Below are 24492 nucleotides of genomic sequence, written 5' to 3'. Positions count from 1 at the left end.
GGGGTTGTTGAGGTGGTTTGGTCATTTAGAGAGAATGGATCAAAGTAGAATGACATGGAAAGCATATAAATCTATAGGGGAAGGAAGGCGGGGTAGGGGTCGTCCTCAAAAGGGTTGGAGAGAGGGGGTAAAGGAGGTTTTGTGGGCAAGGGGCCTGGACTTCCAGCAAGCGTGCGTGAGCGTGTTAGATAGGAGTGAATGGAGACAAATGGTACTTGGGACCTGACGATCTGTTGGAGTGTGAGCAGGGTAATATTTAGTGAAGGGATTCAGGGAAACCGGTTATTTTCATACAGTCGGACTTGAGTCCTGGAAATGGGAAGTACAATGCCTGCACTTTAAAGGAGGGGTTTTGGGATATTGGCAGTTTGGAGGGATATGTTGCGTATCTTTATATGTGTATGCTTCTAAACTGTTGTATTCTGAGCACCTCTGCAAAAACAGTGATAATGTGCGAGTGTGGTGAAAGTGTTGAATGATGATGAAAGTATTTTCTTTTTGGGGATTTTCTTTCTTTTTTGGGTCACCCTGCCTCGGTGGGCGACGGCCGACTTGTTGAGGAAAAATATATATATATATATATATATATATATAAAAAATATATATATATATATATATATATATATATATATATATATATATATATATATATTTTTATTTATTTATTTATTCAACAAGTCGGTCGTCTCCCACCAAGGCAGGGTGACCCAAAAAAGAAAGAAAATCCCCAAAAAGAAAATACTTTCATCATCATTCAACACTTTCACCACACTCACACATTATCACTGCTTTCGCAGAGGTGCCCAGAATACAACAGTTTAGAAGCATATACGTATAAAGATACACAACATATCCCTCCAAACTGCCAATATCCCAAACCACTCCTTTAAAGTGCAGGCATTGTACTTCCCATTTCCAGGACTCAAGTCCGACTATATGAAAATAACCGGTTTCCCTGAATCCCTTCACTAAATATTACTCTGCTCACACTCCAACAGATCGTCAGGTCCCAAGTATCATTTGTCTCCATTCACTCCTATCTAACACGCTCATACACGCTTGCTGGAAGTCCAAGCCCCTCGCCCACAAAACCTCCTTTACCCCCTCTTTCTAACCCTTTCGAGGACGACCCCTACCCCTCTTTCCTTCCCCTATAGATTTATATGCTTTCCATGTCATTCTACTTTGATCCATTCTCTCTAAATGACCAAACCACCTCATAAACCCCTCTTCTGCCCTCTGACTAATGCTTTTATTAACTCCACACCTTCTCCTATACATACATACATACATACATACATGCAAGAACTGTGTCAAAACTGTCAGTTGTGACAATAAGGCAGAAGGAGGTGCATTTCCTTCTTAACCCTTTGACTGTCGCGGTCGTATATGTACGTCATGGGAGATACCATGTTTGACGTATCTATACGCATAAATTCTAGCGGCTTCAAATCAAGCGGGAGAGGGCTGTTAGGCCTACACGAGAGAGAATGGGTCTTAGTGGTCGGTGTGCACCCTGTGAAAAAAATCTGGGACTCAGCGGTGCATTGTGGGAACGCCATCTTGGTAGTCTATTTTCACCATGCCTCGCGGTAAGAATTTCCTCACTCCTCGGCGGATTGGAGGTCTTTTGTTCCCAAGTGATAGCTCAAACAGTGATGATAGTGTCAGTGAAAGTGAATTCCCTGGTTTTGAAGCGGGTGTGACCGAGAAAATTACCCAGGATAACATAATTAGTGATGAAAACCCAGATGACCCACAACCATCCACCCCTGGTGCTGGGCCGGCTCGTTCATGTTCACCTGTATCAGGACGAAAGAGGAAACTATTTGCCCGTGTACAAGACTCAGATGTGAGCAGTGCAAGTGATAGTGATAGTGATTTCAAGGTTATTGAAAGCACTTCTAGTTGTGACAGTGAGGGTGAATATTCCCCAGTGAAGCGGCAGTATATACGACGTCGCATGCGGTCTGGTAGTGTGCCATATGCTCTTCCAAGAGGAAGGAGTACATCTCGGAGCACATTCCGTGGCCCTACACCACGTCCTGATAGTGAAGATGACAATATTGTTACGATGGGTATAAACGATGTGAGCGAGGCAGCAGGCGGTGGTGGTGATAGTGACGGTGCCATGAGTCATGTGACACCAGCAGCGGGCCACGCTAGTGCCCGCGCTGCTGACTCTGCACAACTACAACCCGCCTCGGCCGACCCCACACTCTCACAACCACAACCACAACCTGCACAACCACAACGACATTACAATATCCAGAATGCACCAGCTGACCGCATCTGGGATTGGCATCAAGATGACGAGTTTGTTCCCAATCCCCATGACTTTGATGAAGGACAAAGTGGAATACGGCCATCATGTACACTTGGGAACAATCCCACTGAATTGGAATGCTTTCAGTTGTTCTTCGATGAACCCCTGATGGACATTATTGTCAGGGAAAGCAATACATACTATGAGTACACCATGGCAAACACTATGCTTTCACCAAGATCACGCCTACACCAGTGGAAGGACACAACTGTGGCAGAGATGTATCTGTTCTTTGCCACAATAATGCTTATGCCACATGTGTATAAGCATAGTGTCAACACATACTGGGCGACAGACCGCCTGATTTCAACCCCTGCTTTCAGTGACATTATACCAGTGAATAGATTTGTGTTACTGTTACGTATGTTACACTTTTCAGACAAAACCAGGCCTGACAGAAGCGACAGGTTATATAAGATCAGACGTGTGTTTATGTACCTGAAACAAAAGTGCTGTATGTATTTTCATCCCTTCAGGAAGCTTGTTATTGTAAAGTAAAAGGACACAAGTGCAACTAATGTGACATTTATTGTGGCAACGTTTCGCTCTCCAGGAGCTTTATCAAGCCATTACAAACAATACATGGACACAGAGGGTATATAAAGGCTCAGAGTGTCCATGTATTGTTTGTAATGGCTTGATAAAGCTCCTGGAGAGCGAAACGTTGCCACAATAAATGTCACATTAGTTGCACTTGTGTCCTTTTACTTTACATATTGTCGGTAATTCTACCAACTTTATTACAAGCTTGTTATTGACGAGTCTTTGATTTTGTTCAAAGGAAGACTCTCATTCAAGCAGTATATACCAAGCAAGAGGAAACGCTTTGGTATAAAGTTATTTGTTCTGTGTGATTGCAAAACTGGTCTGGTTTTGGATATAATTGTGTACACTGGCGGTAAAACAATGGAAGATACCAGGAAGTTACTGGGTATCTCTGGTGATGTGGTTAGAACAATGATGGAGCCATATCTTGGTAAGGGGCATATTTTATATACTGACAACTGGTACACAAGCCCTATACTCAGTGATTTCTTGCGAGTGAACATGACAGATGTGTGTGGCACAGTGCGTAGAAATCGTAAACATATGCCAAGGTTCGAAGCTGGCAGTCGTAGAGGTGAAGTGCAGGTGTTTGCTGCCAATGACATCATGGCATTTCGGTGGCATGACAAACGTGATGTCACACTGCTGACATCAGTTCACCGACACGAAATGGTAGAGACTGGCAAGCAGAATAGAGAGACCAATGAACCTATTGTAAAACCTGCAGCTGTGATGGATTACAACCTCAATATGCGCTTAGTGGACAAATGTGACATGCAGATTGGGTTTGCTGACTGTGTTCGCAAGAGTTATAAGTGGTACATAAAACTGTTTTTCCATCTTCTTGACATTTCCATGCTGAATGCTTATAATATGTATAAGTTGAAGACCAAGAACAAACCCAAATATGGTGAATTTTGTTTGTCAGTCATCAGACAAATAATATTCAAGTACCAAGAAACAACACCTGCAATAGACCAGCGCCCACGAAATTATCAACACATGTCCTCTCGTCTGAGGCCTGGTGATCACTACCCCATACCACTGCCTGCTACTACTGCCAAGAAAAATGCTCAGAAGAGGTGTTTTGTCTGTGGACATACCACAAAACGCCCACAAAAACGCAGAGACACTCGTTTTATGTGTGAGGAGTGTAAGACACCATTGTGCTTATACCCATGTTTCAAAGAATTCCACAAGCTGCAGCACTTCTAATAAAGTGTCCAGTGATTGTACATATGTATATATATTATAAAGCAATCGTAATAAACATTTTTTTTGCATTGTTTGTTTGTGTAAACAAGTTTTAGCAACATTATAATGATACGAGTGTTTTTGCTATAATTGTGTTACATTCAACGAGTGTATATTTGAACATTGCACAATAATTTGGTCTCACAGGCCACAAAAGTTATGTGAAAAAATAAAATAGTGAAAAAAACAAGAAACCATCGAATACAAGTAAATAAAAGTTTACCGGGTGAGCGGCAGTCGCCGCTGTTGCCGCCAGCAGATCAATTTCAGCAAAGTTCAGGACTCTATATCTCGGTAAGTACTGATGGGAAAATTTTTTTTTGGGACTAAAACAATCAGAAAAATAATCTTAACATTTTCATAAGAAAAAATATTTTTTTTTTTTCGAATATTTTGCGACACCAGGAGACACTTCAGGATTGGGCCCTTCGACAGTCAAAGGGTTAAATCGCTGGGCTGTGGGCCCAGACAAGCTGAGCCCAAGATTGCTGAGAAGATGTGCAGATCAGCTAGCAGCACCTCTAACTTGCATCTTTCAGCACTGCCTAGTACAGTGTAAATGGCCTTCTCTGCGGAAAGAGGCAAATGTCGTCCCTGTTCACAAAAAGAAGAGCAGAGCAGAAATCAGCAACTACAGACCAGTGTCACTGCTGTCAATCACTGGCAAGATCTTTGAGACAATAATCTCAAGACTCACTACTTTGTGACTGTCAGTATGGCTTCAGGAAAGGTTACTCTGCTGCTGACCTGTTGTTAAACCTCTCCACTAAGTGGCACCAGTCACTGGATGAATCCAAAATCAGCTCTGTGGTAGCACTGGACATTGCTGGTGCTTTCGACTGGGTGTGGCACCAAGGTCTCATAGCAAAACTGCAAGCTCTGGGAATTGCAGGCTCTACACTATGTCTCCTCAGTGATTACCTTCATGGTAGATCTCTAAGGCTTGTTCTCAATGGAACGGAATCAGCAAGACATCCTATTGGGGCAAGTGTTCCACAAGGAGGTGTACTGGGACCATTGTTATGGAATGTCTATTTCAATGACCTTCTTCATCTCATTTCAGAATCCCATGCATATGCAGATGACTGTACACTGACATTCACTTATCAAAGAGAAGAAATGCCAGCTGCTCTAAGCTACATCAATCAACAGCTAAGAGCTATATCAGCATGGGGAAATAGATGGCAAGTAACATTTGCACCTGAGAAAACACAAATGATGATGGTCTCTAGGCACCATGATGGTAAAGCCGGTGAAGTAGTAAGGATGATTGGGAGGGTGTTGGCACCTAGGGAAGAAGTTGATATCCTTGGGGTGAAATCCGACTCCAAACTGACCATGAAAAACAACATTGTAAATCTTGCAAACAAGGCAGCCAGGAAGCTTACAGCACTCCGCCGTATCTCGCATCTGCTTGACAGTAGGGGTTGCAAGATTCTGTATGAGGCACAAGTACACTCACACCTTGAGTATGCTCTGCTTTCTTGGTTTGCCTGCCCCCCCTCTCATCTGTGACTGCTTGACAGAGTAGAGAACAGAGCAAAACATCTCATCTCTTGCCTGGACCAATACTAGATAGATCTTCATTTCAGAAGAGCCTTCAACACAGGAAAGATGTGGGTGGCCTTACTGTTATGCACAAGACCAATATTGTCAAAGTACCACACTTGGATCCACTTTGAGGACAGCGTGAAGCAAGCTTCTATACCACAAGATGGGCAGAAAGCAGCAACTTCACTCTGGCTGTACCCTTCTCCAGAACATCACTTCATCTGAGATCATTTATCCCCAGGATGACTCGAGTCTGGAACAGATTCGTACAGCATTGTGATGTCAACAAGGTAAAGTCAGTTGATCAAATGAAAATGCTGGCCCACAGATGGCTCCAACTTCATCCTGTTCCCTACTTGTGTCTCATAACAATAAAAATGCTTTCAAATGAGCTGATGTAGGTAACAGCTCTTAGCTCGTGAATAACGTTAGGAATCCTTAACCTGTAAATAGCTTGTCAATAAAGCTAGGGATCCTTAACCTTGTCAAACCCTGTGTAAGAAGGAGAGAAAAAAAAAAAAGGGAGACAGAGACAGATAGAGGGTAGCTCTCAATGCAACAATATCAGCAAGACATCCTATCAGGGCAAGTGTTCCACAAGGAAGTGCACTGGAATGCCTACTTCAATGACTTTCTTCATCTCATCCCAGAATCCCATGCATATGCAGACGACTGTACAGTGACATTCACTTATCCAAGAGAAGAAATGCCAGCTGTTCTAAGCTACATCAATCACCAGCTAAGAGCTGTATCAGCTTGGGGAAATAGATGGCAAGTAACATTTGACCCTGAGAAAACACAAATGATGATGGTCTCTAAGCACCATGATGGTAATGCCGGTGCAGTAGTAAAGATGAATTTGAGGTGTTGACACCTGGGGAAAAAGTTGATATCCTTGGGGTGAAATTCGACTCCAAACTGACCGTGAAGAACCATGTTGTAAATCTTGCAAACAAGGCAGCCAGGAAGCTTACAGCACTTCGCTGTATCTTGCATCTGCTTGACAGTAGGGGTTGCAAGATTCTGTACGAGGCACAAGTACGCTCACACCTTGAGTATGCTCCTCTTTCTTGGTTCGCCTGCCCCCCTTCTCATCTGCGACTGCTTGACAGAGTAGAGAACAAGACGTCTCATCTCTCACCTGGACCAATCCTGGATAGATCTGTCATTTCAGCAGAGCCTTCAACACAGGAGGGATGTGGGTGACCTTACTGTTATGTACAAGGTCAATATTGTAAAAGTCCCCACACTTGGATCCACTTTGAGGATAGCGTGAAGCAAGTTTCTATACCACAAGACGGGCAGAAAGCAGCAACTTCACTCTGGCTGTACCCTTCTCCAGAACATCACTTCATCTGAGATTATTTATTCCCAGGATGACTTGAGTCTGGAACACATTCGTACAGCATTATGATGTCAATGAGATAAAGTCAGTTGATAAAATGAAAATGCTGGCCCACAGATGGCTCCAACTTCATCCTGTTCTCTACTTGTATGTTTCATAACAATAAAAATGCTTTCAAATGAGCTGATGTAGGTAACAGCTCTCAGCTTGCCAATAAAGTTAACTTGTAAATAGCTTGTCATTAAAGCTAGGGATCTAAACTTGTCAAACCCTGTGTAAAAAGAAATAAAAAAGAATAAAAAAGAGAAAAAGAGAGACATAAAGAGAGGGAGAGAGGGAAAGAGAGAGAGGGAAAGATAGAGACAGAAAGAAAGTGAGAAAGAGACAGAGAGAGAGAGAGAGAGAGAGAAAGAGAGAGAAAGAGAGAGAGAGAGAGAGAGAGCCATAGAGAGATCAAGACAAGATTGTGGGCCCAGACAAGTTGAGCCCAAGACTGATGAGTAGATGTGCAGACCAGCAAGCAGCACCGCTAACTTGCATCTTTCAGCAGTGCCTAGCACAGTGTAAAAGGTCTTCTCTGTGTAAAGAGGCAAATATAGTCCCTCTTCACAAAAAGAAGAGCAGAGCAGAAATCAGCAACTACTGACCAGTGTCACTCCAATCAATCACTGGCAAGATCCTTGACACAATAATCTCACGGCAAATGACAGTTTTTCAACTACAGCTCACTTCTTTGTGACCATCAATTTGGCTTCAGAAAAGGTTACTCTGCTGCTGATCTGTTGGTAAACCTCTCCACTATGGATCTATTGTTAAACCTCTCCACTGACTTTGGATTCATTCAGTCACTGGATGAATCCAAAGTCAGCTGTGTAGTAGCACTGGACATTGCTGATGCTTTCGACCGAGTATGGCACCAGGGATTCTTGGCAAAACTGCAAGCACTGGGAATTGCAGGCTCTACACTGTCTCCTTAGTAATTACCTTCAAGGTAGATCTCTAAGAGTAGTTCTCAATGGGACAGAGCCAACAAGACATCCTACTGGGGCAAGTGTTCCACAGGGAAGCATGCTTGGGCCACTGTTATGGAATGTCTACTTCAATGACCTTCTTCATCTCATCCCAGAATCCCATGCATATGCAGACGACTGTACTCTGACATTTACTCATCCAAGAAAGGAAATGCCAGCTGCTATAAGCTACATCAATCATCAGCTAAGAGCTATATGAGCCTGGGGTAAATGATGGCAGATTAACATTTGCTCCTGAGAAAACAAATGATGATGGTCTCTAGGTACCATGATGGTAATGCTGGAGCAGTAGTAAGTATGAATGGGAGCGTGTTGGTACCCAAGGACAAAGTTGATATCCTTGGAGTGAAAGTGACTCCAAAATTACCATGAAGAACCCCGTTGTAAATCTTGCAAACAAGGCAACCAGGAAGCTTACAGCACTTCCACATATCTTGCATTTGCTCGACAGTAGGGGTTGCAAGATTCTGCACGAGGCACAAGTATGCTCACACCTTGAGAATGCTCCACTTTCTTGGTCTGCCTGATCCCCATCTCATTTGCGACTGCTTGACAGAGTAGAGAACTGAGCATGAAGTCTCATCTCTTGCCTGGACCCATCTTGGATAGATCTGTCATTTCAGCAGAGCCTTCAACACAGGAGGGATGTGAGTGGCCTTACTGTTATGCACAAGGCCAACATCTTCAAAGTACCACACTTGGCTCCACTTCAAGGACAGCGAGAAGCAAGCTTCTATACCACAAGGGCAGAAAGTAGGAACTTCACTCTGGCTGTACCCTTCTCCAGAACATCACTTCATCAGAGATCATTTAGCCCAAGGATGACTCGAGTCTGGAACACGTCTGTACAGCATAGTGATATCAACAAGATAAAATCAGTTGATCAAGTGAAAATGCTGGCCAACAGATAGTGCCAACTTCATCCTGTTCCCTACTTGTATGTTTCATAACAATGAAAATGCTTTCAAATGAGATGATGTAGGTAACAGCTCTTAGTTTGTCAATAAAGTTAGGAATCCTTAACCTAACCCTGTGAAACCCTGTGTAAAAAAAAAAAAAAAAAAAAAAAAAAAAAGATCGAGAGAGGGGGAGGGGGGCAATCACATGTCCCCTTCCTTATAGCCATGAGCCAGGGGCTGGAGCCTCCCCAAAGACTCCCTGGTTACCCACCCAATCCCCAGGCATGCCAACCATATCCCAAACCTTCCCATTTAGCCAACCATTAACAGGTCCTGGACATAGGTCTCTGTGCTGATATAAACAGTTCTTTATGAATTTCTAAAAAGAATCATGAACTCTGCACACAATTGTACAATAAACATACACAGACTATCCATGCATTTGGTAAAAACTGAGAAAAATTTTTTTTAATTTAGTTCCACAAAATCTTAGTTATAAAATCTACAGTTCCTTAACAATCTTTATTAAACAAACACTCTTGAAACATGCATAAAATGAACATACACAAAATGTAAATGCATTTAGCAAAAACATAGTCAAGTATATGCTTCTAAGCTGTTGTGTTCCGATCACCTCTGCAAAAACAGTGATTATGTGTGAGTAAGGTGAAAGTGTTGAATGATGATGAAAGTATTTTCTTTTGGGGGATTTTCTTTCTTTTTTGGGTCACCCTCCCTCAGTGGGAGACGGCCGACTTGTTAAAAAAAAAAAAAAGTCAAGTAAATAATTAAAAATAATTTGTTTAAATACAGTGGACCCCCGGCATACGATGGCATCGGTATACGTTAAATCAGGTATACGATACATTTTAACGCAAAAATTTTGCCTCGCCACTCGTTAAAAAACCCACCACACGCGATTCGTCTGGGACGCATCCACGTGTGGCCTGAACTGCCCTGTGCGTGCCAGTGTTTACAAGCCAGCCAGTGTGCTCGCATCTAAGCATACATTCTGTACATTCCATATTATCACAGTGGTTTTGGTGCTTGTTTCTGCAAAATAAGTCACCATGGGCCCCAAGAAAGCTTCTAGTGCCAACCCTGTGGTAAAAAGGGTGACAATTAGTATGGAAATTATGAAAGATTTTGAAGGGTTTGGGGCTAACCCTGAGAAGCCTATGCCAGTTGTGGAATCCATTGTGCCTACTTCAAAAATTAAGGAAATGTGTGCAAAATGGGTTGAATTGCAAACCTTTATGGATGGAAATCACCCTAACACAGCTATTGCAAGCCGTGCTGGTGACTATTACAATGACAATGTTGTGGCCCATTTTAGACAAATCTTAAAGGAACGGGAGGTACAGAGCTCTATGGACAGATTTGTTGTGCGGCAGAGGTCCAGTGACTCAAGCTGGTCCTAGTGGCATTAAAAGAAGAAGGGAAGTAACCCCGGAAAAGGACTTGCTACCTCAAGTCCTAATGGAAGGGGATTCCCCTTCTAAACATTAACAACTTCAACACTCTCCCCTCCTCCCATCCCATCAATCATCACCAGATCTTCTTTGAGTTTCAGGAGTAGTATGTCAATATTAAATTCCAGGATCCCAAATGTTATCATAACTGCAACGAAACTGATTGGCTGGTTAACTAGAACCTTTGAAATATCAGATACTAATACAATGCTGATAATGCTTAACGTACATGCGCTTTTTAGCGTGGAATAATGGTGTTCACTAACAGCCCCTTTTAAGGCAGGCAGAATTACGGAACTGTCGCGGCCGTATATATACGTCTTACGAGGTACCATGTTTGACGTATATATACTCATAAATTCTAGCGGCTTCAAATCAAGCAGGAGAAAGCTGGTAGGCCCACATGTGAGAGAATGGGTCTGTGCGGTCAGTGTGCACCATATAAAAAAAATCCTGGAGCACGCAGTGCATAATGAGAAAAAAAAAACTCCGACCGTTTTTTTTAATTAAAATGCCAACTTTGTGGTCTATTTTCGTATAGTATTTATGGTTGTATTCTCGTTTTCTTGGTCTCATTTGATAGAATGGAAAACATATTATAGAAATAGAGGTGATTTTGATTGATTTTACTATAAAAAGAACCTAGAAATGGAGCTCAAAGTAGGGGAAATGTTTGACTTTTGCCAATGTTCAAAAGTAAACAAATGATGCCATTGTCCAATAAATGTCCAACTAGCCATTCTAATATGCAGTCATGAATGGGTTGATGTTATTTATACAATTATTACAGTATTGCAGTAGTCTGCATAATAGTAAGTCTTTTATTTTTTGTTTGAATAAAAATTCAAAATAGAAAGCAAGAGTAATATCAGAGGGGCCTAGAGACAAGACTGATGAACAAAGAAAATGTTATTTTAGAGCCAGGAATGTCTGCATTGTTCATTCTGGACCTTATTTTGAAATTGTCATATTTTTTAGTTTTCGTGAAATTGGCCAAATTGCAAATTTCTGACCACATTATTAGGTAGTTGAAATTGGTAAATGGGCAGTTTCTTGTACTCAATCGATAGAAAAAATGGATTTCTAAAGAAATAGCTATGAATTTGGGCGACTGGAACAACGGAATTAGCCGAAAATAGGGCTCAAAGTGGGCGAAATCGCCGATTTGTAAATAGCGCCGAGGTCGCTAACTTCACGAGAGCATAATTCCGTCAGTTTTCCATCAAATTTCGTTTTTTTGGTGTCATTACAATCGGGAAAAGATTCTCTATCATTTCATAAGAAAAAATAATTTTTTTTTTAAATTTTGCGACACCAGGAAACACCTCAGGATTGGGGGTTGCGACAGTCAAGGGGTTAAAGGTAAGTGTCATGTATTCTATTGTTAGTAGAGCACTACTACTAACTGTGCATGTCTTCTTCAGTTTGTGTGCATTAAACTTAATATTTCATGTGGTAAAACTTTTTTTCATAGTACTTTTGGGTGTCTTGCACTGATTAATTTGATTTCCATTATTTCTTATGGGGAAAATTAATTCGCCTTCCGATAATTTTGGCATACGATGAGCTCTCAGGAATGAATTAATATCGTATACCGGGGGTCCATTGTGTTTGACAAAACCATCTTTGCACATTGGCATTTGAATGTCAGTAATTTCAACAAAGTGCCCCAATCTTAACTGTGGCAGATCCTAATTTGGGGACCTACTGTACATGTTCATATACACAAGGACTTACCTGTGTAAATAGTGATGTACTACTGTTCCCTCCAGCTTTGTTTAACACTGTTTTAGCCAATTCAAACATGAAATATGCACTCGCTTCTGATGGCTGATTGGGAACTGTGGGATATGCCCTTTTACCCTTAAACCGAACACCTTTGCCATAAGTTGGCTGTGGTCTCTGCTGTGCTGCTGTACTTTCAGGAGTTGGCTGCTGAACTGGGCGAACCAATGAAAACCCAAGTGGTGGAGATTCAACTGGTTTATTTGTCTGCAAAAATAAAGCAGATTTTAGAATCCGAGCATGAACAAATATTTCATTAAGAAAAAATATATATAGATACAAAACATACATTAAAAATAAGCATATGCAGTACAAGTAAACAAGCTCAAAAAGGAACATTTAATGCTTAGCTAAGATATACTACTAAAAATATGGTAGAGAATCAGTAATCTGGTAATCAACTGTCTGGAAAAAGTAAAGCATCTTCCTGCTAATTCCTCACCTTCAGTGTCTCCCTGCAACAAAATCTACTAGAATAAATACATGCATTACTGAGGAACTGTTAACCTACAATGCATTGTGTAGACTTGCTTGTGCCAACATTTCCTAACCCTGTAAAGGTACTAGGTGAACAAAACAGATGAGATGCAGCCTAAATTGGAAGTGCATGGACTATCAGAACTCACAAAAGTTGCACGTAAATATACATCACATACAGTTTGGTCCCTATGTAAATTTACGTCAAATACAGTTAAAGGTTTGAAGAAGATTGACTGAGGTGGTATGGTGTGGATTAAAGAATGTAGTGCTAGAGTGCATACAAGCTGACTATGGTGGGAGAGGGCAAGTGTGTTAAAAAAAAAAAAAAATAGATTACTGACTGCTCAGTGCCATGTACACACATTATTCTTTTGGTGCAAAGTCATACAACACTTTATTTTGATAGAAATACTTTGAAATGCTGATTACAAACATCAGTGTGCCACTAAAATAAACAATTTGTTTGTATAAGAGAAATCTGGAAGGAATGGCAGAATTAAGCAGTGATGTGCAGCTTGAGGTTTTTATTGTGTTTGAGCTCCAATATACACAAATATTTCACCTTTCATGCCAATTAATATTACGTATTAATGTGGGAGAGGGGTTTGGACTTTCAGCAAGCGTACATGAGCGTGTTAGGAGTGAATGGAGACGAATGGTTTTTGGGACCTGACGAGTTGTTGGAGTGTGAGCAGGGTAATATTTAGTGAAGGGATTCAGGGAAACCAGTTATTTTTATATAGCTGGACTTGAGTTCTGGAAATGGGAAGTACAATGCCTGCACTTTAGAGGAGGGGTTTGGGATATTGGCAGTTTGGAGGGATGTATAATAGGATGGTATATACATAATTGGGGCCCTGATATTATATTCTATATGGAGTTTATTATATTATTTCAGGTCACTTTTTATATTGTATCTTTATATATGCTTCTAAACTGTTGTATCTGGGTGCCTCTGCAAAAACAATAATTATGTATGAGTGAGGTGAAAGTGTTGAATGATGATGGAAGTATTTTCATTCTGGGGATTTTCTTTCTTTTTGGGTCACCCTGCTTAGCTGGGAGGCGGCAGACTTGTTGAAAAAAAAAATTAATGTCATGCTAATTAGTGTCAATTAAAAGTGAACAAAGATGAAAACATGTTACAAACTTTAGAAATTTAAAGATACTCACTTCAAGGCAGCTGATCTTGTCACCACTAGAGAATGAGCCTATGCTATCAGAGGAGTTGCCTGAAGAGCCTGAGTCTGAGCCAGGTCCTGTTGACTTAATCCAAGCTACACATCGACCAGGGATTGGTGAATTATCTGTCAAGTTAATAGTCACTGAGATCAAGGGAAGTACAGAGGTCTAGTAGGTATCAGTTAAAAAGTCATGAATATCATCGATAAAATTAAAATAAACACAAGTGTATCCAACAATTCTTACATGTGGGAGTCCTGCAATATGAGTGCTAGAAACCTGGAAATCCATCTGCCTACCTTCCCCATAATGCTCATGGCCCTCATTTCGTGCGCCATCACTCCATGATCACATTTGTCAAATGCCTTTGCAAAATCCGTGTAAATCACATCTGTGTTTTAGTCGTCTTCTAATGCCTCTGTAATTCTGTCATAATGGTTCAGTAGCTGTAACAAGCAAGATTATCCTGCTCTAAAACCATGCTGGTTTGGGTTATGCCGGTTGTGCTAGCTCATGAAATTTGTAATCTGCCATCTCATCACTCTTTCGAAGATTTTTACGATGTGAGAAGTTAGGGCTACTGGTCTGTAATTTTTAGCTAGTGCTCTACAACCTTCCTTATGCAAAGGAGCTATGTCTGCACTCTTTAAGGTCTCCAGTATTTCACCTAGATCTAAGCTCTTTCTCCATAGAATACTGAGGGCTCATGCTAGTGGTACTTTGCACTTTTTTATAAATGGAGCATTCCTTGAATCTGGTCCAGGTGCTGAGTTTGTACTGTCAGTTAGTTGGTCTGTACGGTCATCTGCTGGAGTGAAAAATATTTCTGCATTTTCTACCTTGCTGTCATTTAGTGGGTTGCTGAACACTGACTCACATTGTTCTTTCAGGATTTCACTCATTTCCTGTTCATCGTCAGTATACAAATCTCTCAATAATGGTCCGATTCTACAGGTAGCTCTTAGCTTGGATTTTGCATAGAAATAAAGTATTTTGGGTTTCTTGCAATATCCTGTATGGCACTCTGTTCCATTTGTACTTCTTCTGTTAGGTATGACATCCTAAGTTTTTGCTCTAATTCAGTGATCTCTTGCCTAAGATTATCTTTCCTCTGTTGCAGCATATTTGTGTTTTTAAGCAATTCAGTAACCTGTTTTGCTTAAAAACACAAATATGGTGCAACAGAGGAAAGATAGTCATAGCCAAGAGATCACTGAATTAGAGCAAAAACTTAGGATGTCATACCTAACAGAAGAAGTACAAATGGAACAGAGAGCCATACAAGATATTGCAAGAAACCCAAAATATTTCTATTCCTATGCAAAATCAAAGCTAAGAGCTACCTGTAGAATTGGACCATTATTGAGAGGAGATTTGTATACTGATGATGAACAGGAAATGAGTGAGTCAGTGTTCAGCAACCCACTAAAACTCCAGCAGAAGACCGTGCAGACCAACTAACTGATATTAGTACAAATTCCACTGATTTTGAAAAAGAAATGGACAGTAAAATACTTTGTCTGTATATACCAATCTTTAAGAGTTAAACCAAATAATATTCATGATTCTCACTAAGTATTAGTACAGGAGGGCCCTGCTTATACAGCAGGTTAGATTCCAGGCTACTGCAGTACAGCAAAATTGCTGTCAAGTGAAAACAGCCTTTTTTTTCACTTTCAAATGTGTATATAAGCCTGATAACATGTTTACACTATCATATATTAACCCATAAATGGTCCAAACGTATATATACGTTTTCTCAACATTTGAAAGTATGTAAAAAAAGTAGATCTTCTTTTTGTTTTTTTTACATTTGAAAATGTGTAAAAAAAACTTTCATCTACTTTTTTTTTGTTATATTTGAAAATATGTAAAAAAAGTAGATCTACTTTTGTAGCACTACACATGTGAACGTAGATCTGTTTGGACCATTTACGGGTTAAGCAGCTAATAGAGCTAGTCCTAAAAAAATGCATATGCAGTACACACATTACTTAATATATTTTTGTCCTTAGCTTAGTGTTGAATATATTTATTGTAGGAAGTCTGAATTAATGAGGAATGGGTAGAACTGAAGATCACTGCAATAACCCTTTTAGGGTCAGCAGGCCCTCTCCTAAACTTGTTCTCAGGAAAAAAAAAAAAAAAAAAAAAAATCTTATGAAATGATAGAGAATCTTTTCCCGATCATAATGACACCAAAAGTATGAAAGTTGATGGAAAACTTATGGAATTATACTCTCGCAAAGTTAGTGGTCTCAACGATGTTTACATATCGGCGATTTCGCCCACTCTGAGCCCTATTTTTTCTATAGAATGAGTACAAGAAACCACCCATTTACCAATTTCAACTATCCAATAAAATGGTCAGAAAATGGTAATTTTGCCAATTTCACACAAACTTCAAAAGATGACAATTTCTAAATAGGGTCCAGAATAAACAAGACAGATATTCCTGGCACTAAAATAACATTTTTCTGTTCATTATTCATGTCCCCAGGCCTCTCTTACAATTCTTTTGCTTTCCACTTTGAATTTTTATTCTCACAAAAAAATAGAAGATTTACTGTTATGCAGACTACTACATTAGTGTAGGAATGGTATAAATGATATCAGCACACTTGTGAAAGAATATCAGACTCACCAGTTGACGTGTATTGGACGCATTGCATGAGTCGTTTGCTTTTGAACTTTGGCAAAAATCAAACATTTCTGCTACTTTGAGCTCAATTTCATGGTACTTTTCATTGTGAAACCAATCAAAATCATCTCAATTTCTGTAATATGTCATCCATTCTATAAAATGAGACCAGGAAAACTAGAATACAACCATAAATAGCATACGAAAATACACTGCAAAGTCGCTGTTTTAAAGCAAAAACACGGTCGGAGTTTTTTTCCTCATTATGCACTGTGTGCTGCAGGATCTTTTTTATACTGTGCACACTGACCACACAGACCCATTCTTTCATATGTAGGCCTACCAGCTTTCTCTCGCTAGATTTGAAAGCACTAGAATTTATACGTACTAGTACATCACCAACCATGAAAGGGTTAACGAAGCACTGCAAGCAGAGCCTAGTATAGCATTTTTTAAGAATCAGCATCACCTAAGCAAATGTTAATTATGCAACTAATAAGATTCTCTAGGTAGTAGGTTGGTAGACAACAACTGCCCAGGAAGGTACTACTGTCCTGCCAAGTGAGTGTAAAATGGAAGCCTGTAATTGTTTTACATGGTGGTAGGATTGTTGGTGTCTTTTCTCTGTCTCGTAAACATGCAAGATTTCAGATACGTCTTGCTACTTCTACTTACACTTATTTCACACGACACATGCATGTATAAGCATATGTATACACACACTCCTCTGGGTTTTCTTCTATTTCTTCATTAATTCTTTTTCTTTTTTTTTTCCAACAAGTCGGCCGTCTCCCACCGAGGCAGGGTGACCCAAAAAGAAAGGAAATCCCCAAAAAGAAAATGCTTTCATCATCATTCAACACTTTCACCACACTCACACATAATCACTGTTTTTGCAGAGGTGCTCAGAATACAACAGTTTAGAAGCATATACGTATAAAGATGACAACATATCCCTCCAAACTGCTAATATCCCAAAACCCCTCCTTTAGAGTGCAGGCACTGTACTTCCCATTTCCAGGACTCAAGTTCGACTAAATGAAAAAAACCGGTTTCCCTGAATCCCTTCACTAAATATTACCCTGCTCACACTCCAACAGATCGTCAGGTTCCAAATACCATTTGTCTCCATTCACTCCTATCGAACACGCTCATGCACGCCTGCTGGAAGTCCAAGCCCCTCGCCCACAAAACCTCCCTTACCCCTTCCTTCCAACCTTTTCAAGGACAACCCCTACCCCGCCTTCCTTCTACAGATTTAAATGCTCTCCATGTTATTCTACTTTGATCCATTCTCTCTAAATGACCAAACCACCTCAACAACCCCTCTTCAGCACTCTGATTAATACTTTTATTAACTCCACACCTCCTAATTTCCACACTCCGAATCTTCTGCATAATATTTACACCACACATTGCCCTTAGACAGGACATCTCCACTGCCTCCAACCGCCTCCTCGCTACTGAATTCACAACCCGAGCTTCACACCCATATAAGAGTGTTGGTACTACTATACCTTCATACATTCCATTCTTTGCCTCCATAGATTACGTTTTTTGATTCCACATATACCTCAATGCACCACTCACCTTTTTTCCTTCATCAATTCTATGATTAACCTCATCCTTCATAAATCCATCCACCAACACGTCAACTCCCAAGTATCTGAAAACATTCACTTCTTCCATACTCCTCCTCCCCAATTTGATATCCAATTTTTCTTTATATAAATCATTTGATACCCTCATCACCTTACTCTTTTCTATGTTCACTTTCAACTTTCTACCTTTACACACACTCCCAAACTCATCCACTAACCTTTGCAATTTTTCTTTAGAATCTCCCATAAGCACAGTATCATCAGCAAAAAGTTACTGTGTCAATTCCCATTCTGTATTTGATTCCCCATAATTTAATCCCACCCCTCTCCTGAACACCCTAGCATTTACTCTTTTACAACCCCATCTATAAATATATTAAACAACCATGGTGACACTACACATCTCTGTCTAAGACCTACTTTTACCGGGAAGTAGTCTCCCTCTCTTCTACACACCCTAACCTGAGCCTCACTATCCTCATAAAAACTCTTTACAGCATTTAGTAACTTACCACCTATTCCATATACTTGCAACATCTGCCACATTGCTCCCCTATCCACTTTTTCATATGCCTTTTCTAAATCCATAAATGCAATAAAAACTTCCCTACCTTTATCGAAATACTGTTCACATATATGCTTCAATGTAAACACTTGATCTACACATCCCCTACCCACTCTGAAACCTCCTTGCTCATCCGCAATCCTACATTCTGTCTTACCTCCAATTCTTTCAATAATAACCCTACTGTACGCTTTTCCTGGTATACTCAATAAACTTATTTCTCTATAATTTTTACAATCTCTTTTGTCCCCCTTCCCTTTATATAAAGGGACTATACATGCTCTCTACCAATCCCTGGGTACCTTCCCCTCTTTCATACATTTATTAAACAAAAGTACCAACCACTCCAACACTATATCATCCCCTGCTTTTAACATTTCTGTCATGATCCCATCCGTTCCAGCTGCTTTGCCCCTTTTCATTCTACGTAACGCCTCATGTACCTCCCTCACACTTACATTCTGCTCTTCTTCACTCCTAAAAGATGGTATACCTCCCTGGCCAGACCATGAAATTACCACCTCCCTTTCTTCCTCAACATTTAAAAGTTCCTCAAAATATTCTCGCCATCTACCTAATACCTCCCTCTCCCCATCTACTAATTCCCCTACTCTGTTTTTAACTGACAAATCCATACGTTCCCTAGGCTTTCTTAACTTGTTTAACTCACTCCAAAATTTTTTCTTATTTTCATTAAAATTTCTTGACAGTACCTCTCCCACTCTTTCATCTGCTCTCCTTTTGCACTCTCTCACCACTCTCTTCACCTTTCTTTTACTCTCCATATACTCTGCTCTTCTTATAACACTTCTGCTTTGTAAAAACCTCTCATAAGCTAACTTTTTCTCTTTTATCATACCCTTTACTTCATCATTCCACCAATCACTCCTCTTTCCTCCTGCCCCCACCCTCCTATAACCACGAACTTCTGCCCCACATTCTAATACTGTATTTTTAAAACCCATCCAACCCTCTTCAACCCCTCCCACTACTCACCTTTGCACTAGCCCACCTTTCTGCCAATAGTCGCATATATCTCACTCGAACTTCCTCCTCCCTTAGTTTATACTCTTTCACTTCCCTCCTACTTGTTGCTGCCACCTTCCTCTTGTCCCATCTACCTCGTCAGTGGTCAGTGGTCAGTCGTCAGTGGTCAGTCGTCAGTGGTCAGTGGTCAGTCGTCAGTGGTCAGTGGTCAGTCGTCAGTCGTCAGTGGTCAGTCGTCACGTGAGGTCACAGACCCTGAGCTGCTTTGGGGATTAGTGTGGACGGTTACAAAGCATGGCTTGCTTCTGCAGTGTTTTAAAAATTGAGGTTGGAGAGTTGAAGGAGGAGGTCTTGCTTCTCCAGGAGGAGATTAGGAGGCTGAAGGACCACTTCAATGGGTCTGGGAGAGAGTGTGAGGTGGCTGGAGTTGTGGGGAATGAGGCTTCAAGTGAGGTGCAGTCTGTCTCTCGCTGTGAGGAGGCTGTAGTTGGGGAGGTAGCAACGGCTACCAGCAGTGAGGTGCAGTCCAGCACCTGCTACAAGTGGCGAGTGGTTCACAGTAATGGAAGGCGCATCAGAGTAAGGAAAGTTAAGAGTGAAGATCTGAAGGTAGGAAATCGCTTCTCTGTTCTTCAGGATGAATGTACTTCAGTGGCCAGTGAAGGTAAGGGTACTACTGCCCCTGCTAATGGAGGTAAGCGCATTCTTGTGGTTGGTGACTCTCAGGTAAGATATATTGACCGTGCTTTTTGTAATAGGAATAAGAAGATGAGAGATAGAGTGTGCTTCCCTGGAGCTGGTGTTGGGGACATTGTCAACAGGCTGGATAATATCATGTCAGGTAATGGGAACAAGCCCATTATCTGTCTCAGTGCTGGTGGAAATGATATTGGGAAGGGTAGGAGAGAAGAGCTGCTAGATAAGTACAGGTCAGCTATAGATTTCATTAAGTCTAAGGGAGGGATCCCAATCATATGTAGCATCTTGCCTAGAAGGGGAGTAGGAAATGAATGGTTGTCTAGGGCAATTGGTGTAAATTGCTGGCTAGACAGATACTGCAAGGAACTTGCAATCCCATTCATTGACAACTGGAACAACTTTTATGGCAAACATGATATGTATGCAAGGGATGGGGTACATCTCTCTGGGGCTGGGGTGGTAGCACTTGCAGACTCGATTGAGAAGGCCATTGGTGAAATGCCTATGATTTTAAACTGATGGAAGATAGAGGTATGGGTGTGTGTGGGAAACAAGCAGGTTGCAACACTTGGGTTGGAAACAGTAAATGTATAAAAGGCATTCAGCATGAAGTTATAAATAAAGACAATAGATCAGGTCAGCAAACAAAGGGGGACAGCAGAGGGCAGCAAGGGACTAGCTCCCTTAAGGTTTACTATACTAATAGCAGGAGTGTAAGAAATAAGATAGATGAGCTAAGATTAATTGCAAGTGCAGGAAACATAGATATTATTGCTATAACAGAGACCTGGCTCAATCTGAAAGATAGAGAGATGCCCTCTGAATGTCACATACAAGGCTATAAATTATTCCACACTGACAGGGTCAACAGGAAAGGTGGTGGAGTAGCGATGTATGTCAGAGACAATTTAAATTGTTGTGTTAGACAAGATATTAAATTAGAAGCGTCAGCCACTGAATCTGTTTGGTTACAGCTTCTCGAGGGCCGAGAAAAACTAATTTTGGGTGTGATTTACAGGGCCCCAAATCTTGATAGGGAGTGCAGTAAACTTCTATGGGACGAAATTCGTAAGGCATCTACATACGAAAATGTTGTGCTAATGGGAGATTTCAACTATAGACAGATTGACTGGAGCAATTTGACAGGAAATTTAGAGTCAGGTGACTTTCTTGATACGATCCAGGATTGTTTTTTAAAACAGTTTGTGACAGAGCCAACTAGGGGAAATAACCTCCTTGACTTGGTTCTTGCCAGTAGGGAAACACTAATTAATAATCTTGAGGTTAATGATGAGCTTGGGGAAAGTGATCACAAATCACTCAGTTTTAATATATCATGGAATTCCCCTAATAATGGCAATCAAGTCTCCGTCCCTGACTTTCGCTTGGCTGATTTCATAGGACTGAAAAATTACTTAGGTGGGCTGAACTGGAATGACCTGACTAAGGGTCAGGTAGGTGGTGATGGTTGCCGATATGATGCTTTCCAGGGCATAGTTCTAGCTGCTCAGTCAAATTATGTTCCAAATAGGGAAATCAGATCAAACAAAAATGATCCTAAATGGATGAACAATAGATTAAAATATCTGATTGGTCAAAAGAGAGGCATATATAGGCAAATCAAAAGAGGAGAGGGGCAATTGAGAAATCGATATATTCAGTTAAAGAGAGAAATAAAAAAGGGAATTAGAAAAGCAAAAAGAGATTATGAGGTTAAAGTTGCAAGAGAATCGAAGACTAACCCAAAAGGATTCTTTCAGGTATACAGAAGTAAGATCAGGGACAAGATAGGCCCACTCAAAAGTTCCTCGGGTCAGCTCACTGACAGTGATAAGGAAATGTGTAGAATTTTTAACACATACTTCCTCTCAGTTTTTACACAGGAGGATACCAGCGATATTCCAGTAATGATAAATTATGTAGAACAGGACGATAATAAACTGTGCACTATTAGGGTCACAAGTGACATGGTCCTTAGGCAAATAGATAAATTAAAACCTAACAAATCCCCAGGCCCTGATGAACTGTATGCAAGGGTTCTAAAGGAATGTAAAGAGGAGCTTAGCACACCTTTGGCTAATCTTTTCAACATATCACTACAAACTGGCATGGTGCCAGATAAGTGGAAAATGGCAAATGTGATACCTATTTTCAAAACAGGTGACAGGTCCTTAGCTTCGAACTATAGACCAATAAGCCTGACCTCCATAGTGGGAAAATTTATGGAATCAATAATTGCCGAGGCAGTTCGTAGCCACCTTGAAAAGCATAAATTAATCAACGAATCTCAGCATGGTTTTACAAAGGGGCGTTCCTGCCTTACGAATTTATTAACTTTTTTCACTAAGGTATTTGAGGAGGTAGATCATGGTAATGAATATGATATTGTGTATATGGACTTCAGTAAGGCTTTTGACAGGGTCCCACATCAGAGACTGTTGAGGAAAATTAAAGCACATGGAATAGGAGGAGAAATTTTTTCCTGGATAGAGGCATGGTTGACAAATAGGCAGCAGAGAGTTTGCATAAATGGGGAGAAATCAGAGTGGGGAAGTGTCACGAGCGGTGTTCCACAGGGGTCAGTGTTGGGCCCCCTGCTGTTCACAATCTACATAAACGACATAGATGAGGGCATAAAGAGCGACATCGGCAAGTTTGCCGATGACACCAAAATAGGCCGTCGAATTCATTCTGACGAGGACATTCGAGCACTCCAGGAAGATTTGAATAGACTGATGCAGTGGTCGGAGAAGTGGCAGATGCAGTTTAATATAGACAAATGCAAAGTTCTAAATGTTGGACAGGACAATAACCATGCCACATATAAACTAAATAATGTAGATCTTAATATTACGGATTGCGAAAAAGATTTAGGAGTTCTGGTTAGCAGTAATCTGAAACCAAGACAACAGTGCATAAGTGTTCGCAATAAAGCTAATAGAATCCTTGGCTTCATATCAAGAAGCATAAATAATAGGAGTCCTCAGGTTGTTCTTCAACTCTATACATCCTTGGTTAGGCCTCATTTAGATTATGCTGCACAGTTTTGGTCACCGTATTACAGAATGGATATAAATTCTCTGGAAAATGTACAAAGGAGGATGACAAAGTTGATCCCATGTATCAGAAACCTTCCCTATGAGGATAGACTAAGGGCCCTGAAACTGCACTCTCTAGAAAGACGTAGAATTAGGGGGGATATGATTGAGGTGTATAAATGGAAGACAGGAATAAATAAAGGGGATGTAAATAGTGTGCTGAAAATATCTAGCCTAGACAGGACTCGCAGCAATGGTTTTAAGTTGGAAAAATTCAGATTCAGGAAGGATATAGGAAAGTACTGGTTTGGTAATAGAGTTGTGGATGAGTGGAACAAACTCCCAAGTACCGTTATAGAGGCTAGAACGTTGTGTAGCTTTAAAAATAGGTTGGATAAATACATGAGTAGATGTGGGTGGGTGTGAGTTAGACCTGATAGCTTGTGCTACCAGGTCGGTTGCCGTGTTCCTCCCTTAAGTCAATGTGACCTGACCTGACTAGGTTGGGTGCATTGGCTTAAGCCGGTAGGAGACTTGGACCTGCCTCGCATGGGCCAGTAGGCCTTCTGCAGTGTTCCTTCGTTCTTATGTTCTTATGTTCTAACTGTAGCTACAACTAAATAATGATCCGATATATCAGTTCCCCCTCTATAATCATGTACATCCTGGAGCCTACCCATTAACCTTTTATCCACCAATACATAATCTAACAAACTACTTTCATCATGTGCTACATCATACCTTGTATATTTATTTATCCTCTTTTTCATAAAATATGTATTACTTATTACCAAATCTCTTTCTACACATAGCTCAATTAAAGGCTCCCCATTTACATTTACCCCAGGCACCACAAATTTACCTACTACTCCCTCCACAACATTTTTACCCACTTTAGCATTGAAATCCCCAACCACACTTACTCTCATACTTGGTTCAAAACTCCCCATGCATTCACTCAACATTTCCCAAAATCTGTCTCTCCTCTACACTTCTCTCTTCTCCAGGTGCATATACACTTACTATAACCCACTTTTCACATCCAACCTTAATTTTACTCCACATAATCCTAGGTAGTAGGTTGGTAGAC

The 24492-nt window shown here is 40.7% G+C and overlaps 1 protein-coding gene across 1 annotated transcript in view; it reads right to left on the bottom strand.

The window, feature by feature from the left end:
• Dora (zinc finger SWIM domain-containing dorado) overlaps positions 1 to 24492 on the bottom strand; it is a 506090-nt gene that overhangs the window by 229760 nt on the left and 251838 nt on the right. Inside the window, exons 15-16 of the mRNA XM_070097330.1 lie at positions 13863 to 13996; positions 12162 to 12416 (exon numbers count right to left, since the gene is read on the bottom strand). Coding sequence (XP_069953431.1) covers positions 12162 to 12416; positions 13863 to 13996 — 389 coding nt within the window. The remainder of the gene's footprint in view (positions 1 to 12161; positions 12417 to 13862; positions 13997 to 24492) is intronic.

The sequence above is a fragment of the Cherax quadricarinatus genome, chromosome 57, assembly GCF_038502225.1.
Source record: "Cherax quadricarinatus isolate ZL_2023a chromosome 57, ASM3850222v1, whole genome shotgun sequence".
In the NCBI taxonomy this organism is placed as follows: domain Eukaryota; kingdom Metazoa; phylum Arthropoda; class Malacostraca; order Decapoda; family Parastacidae; genus Cherax; species Cherax quadricarinatus.
This window is presented reverse-complemented; position numbering and strand designations above follow the sequence as displayed.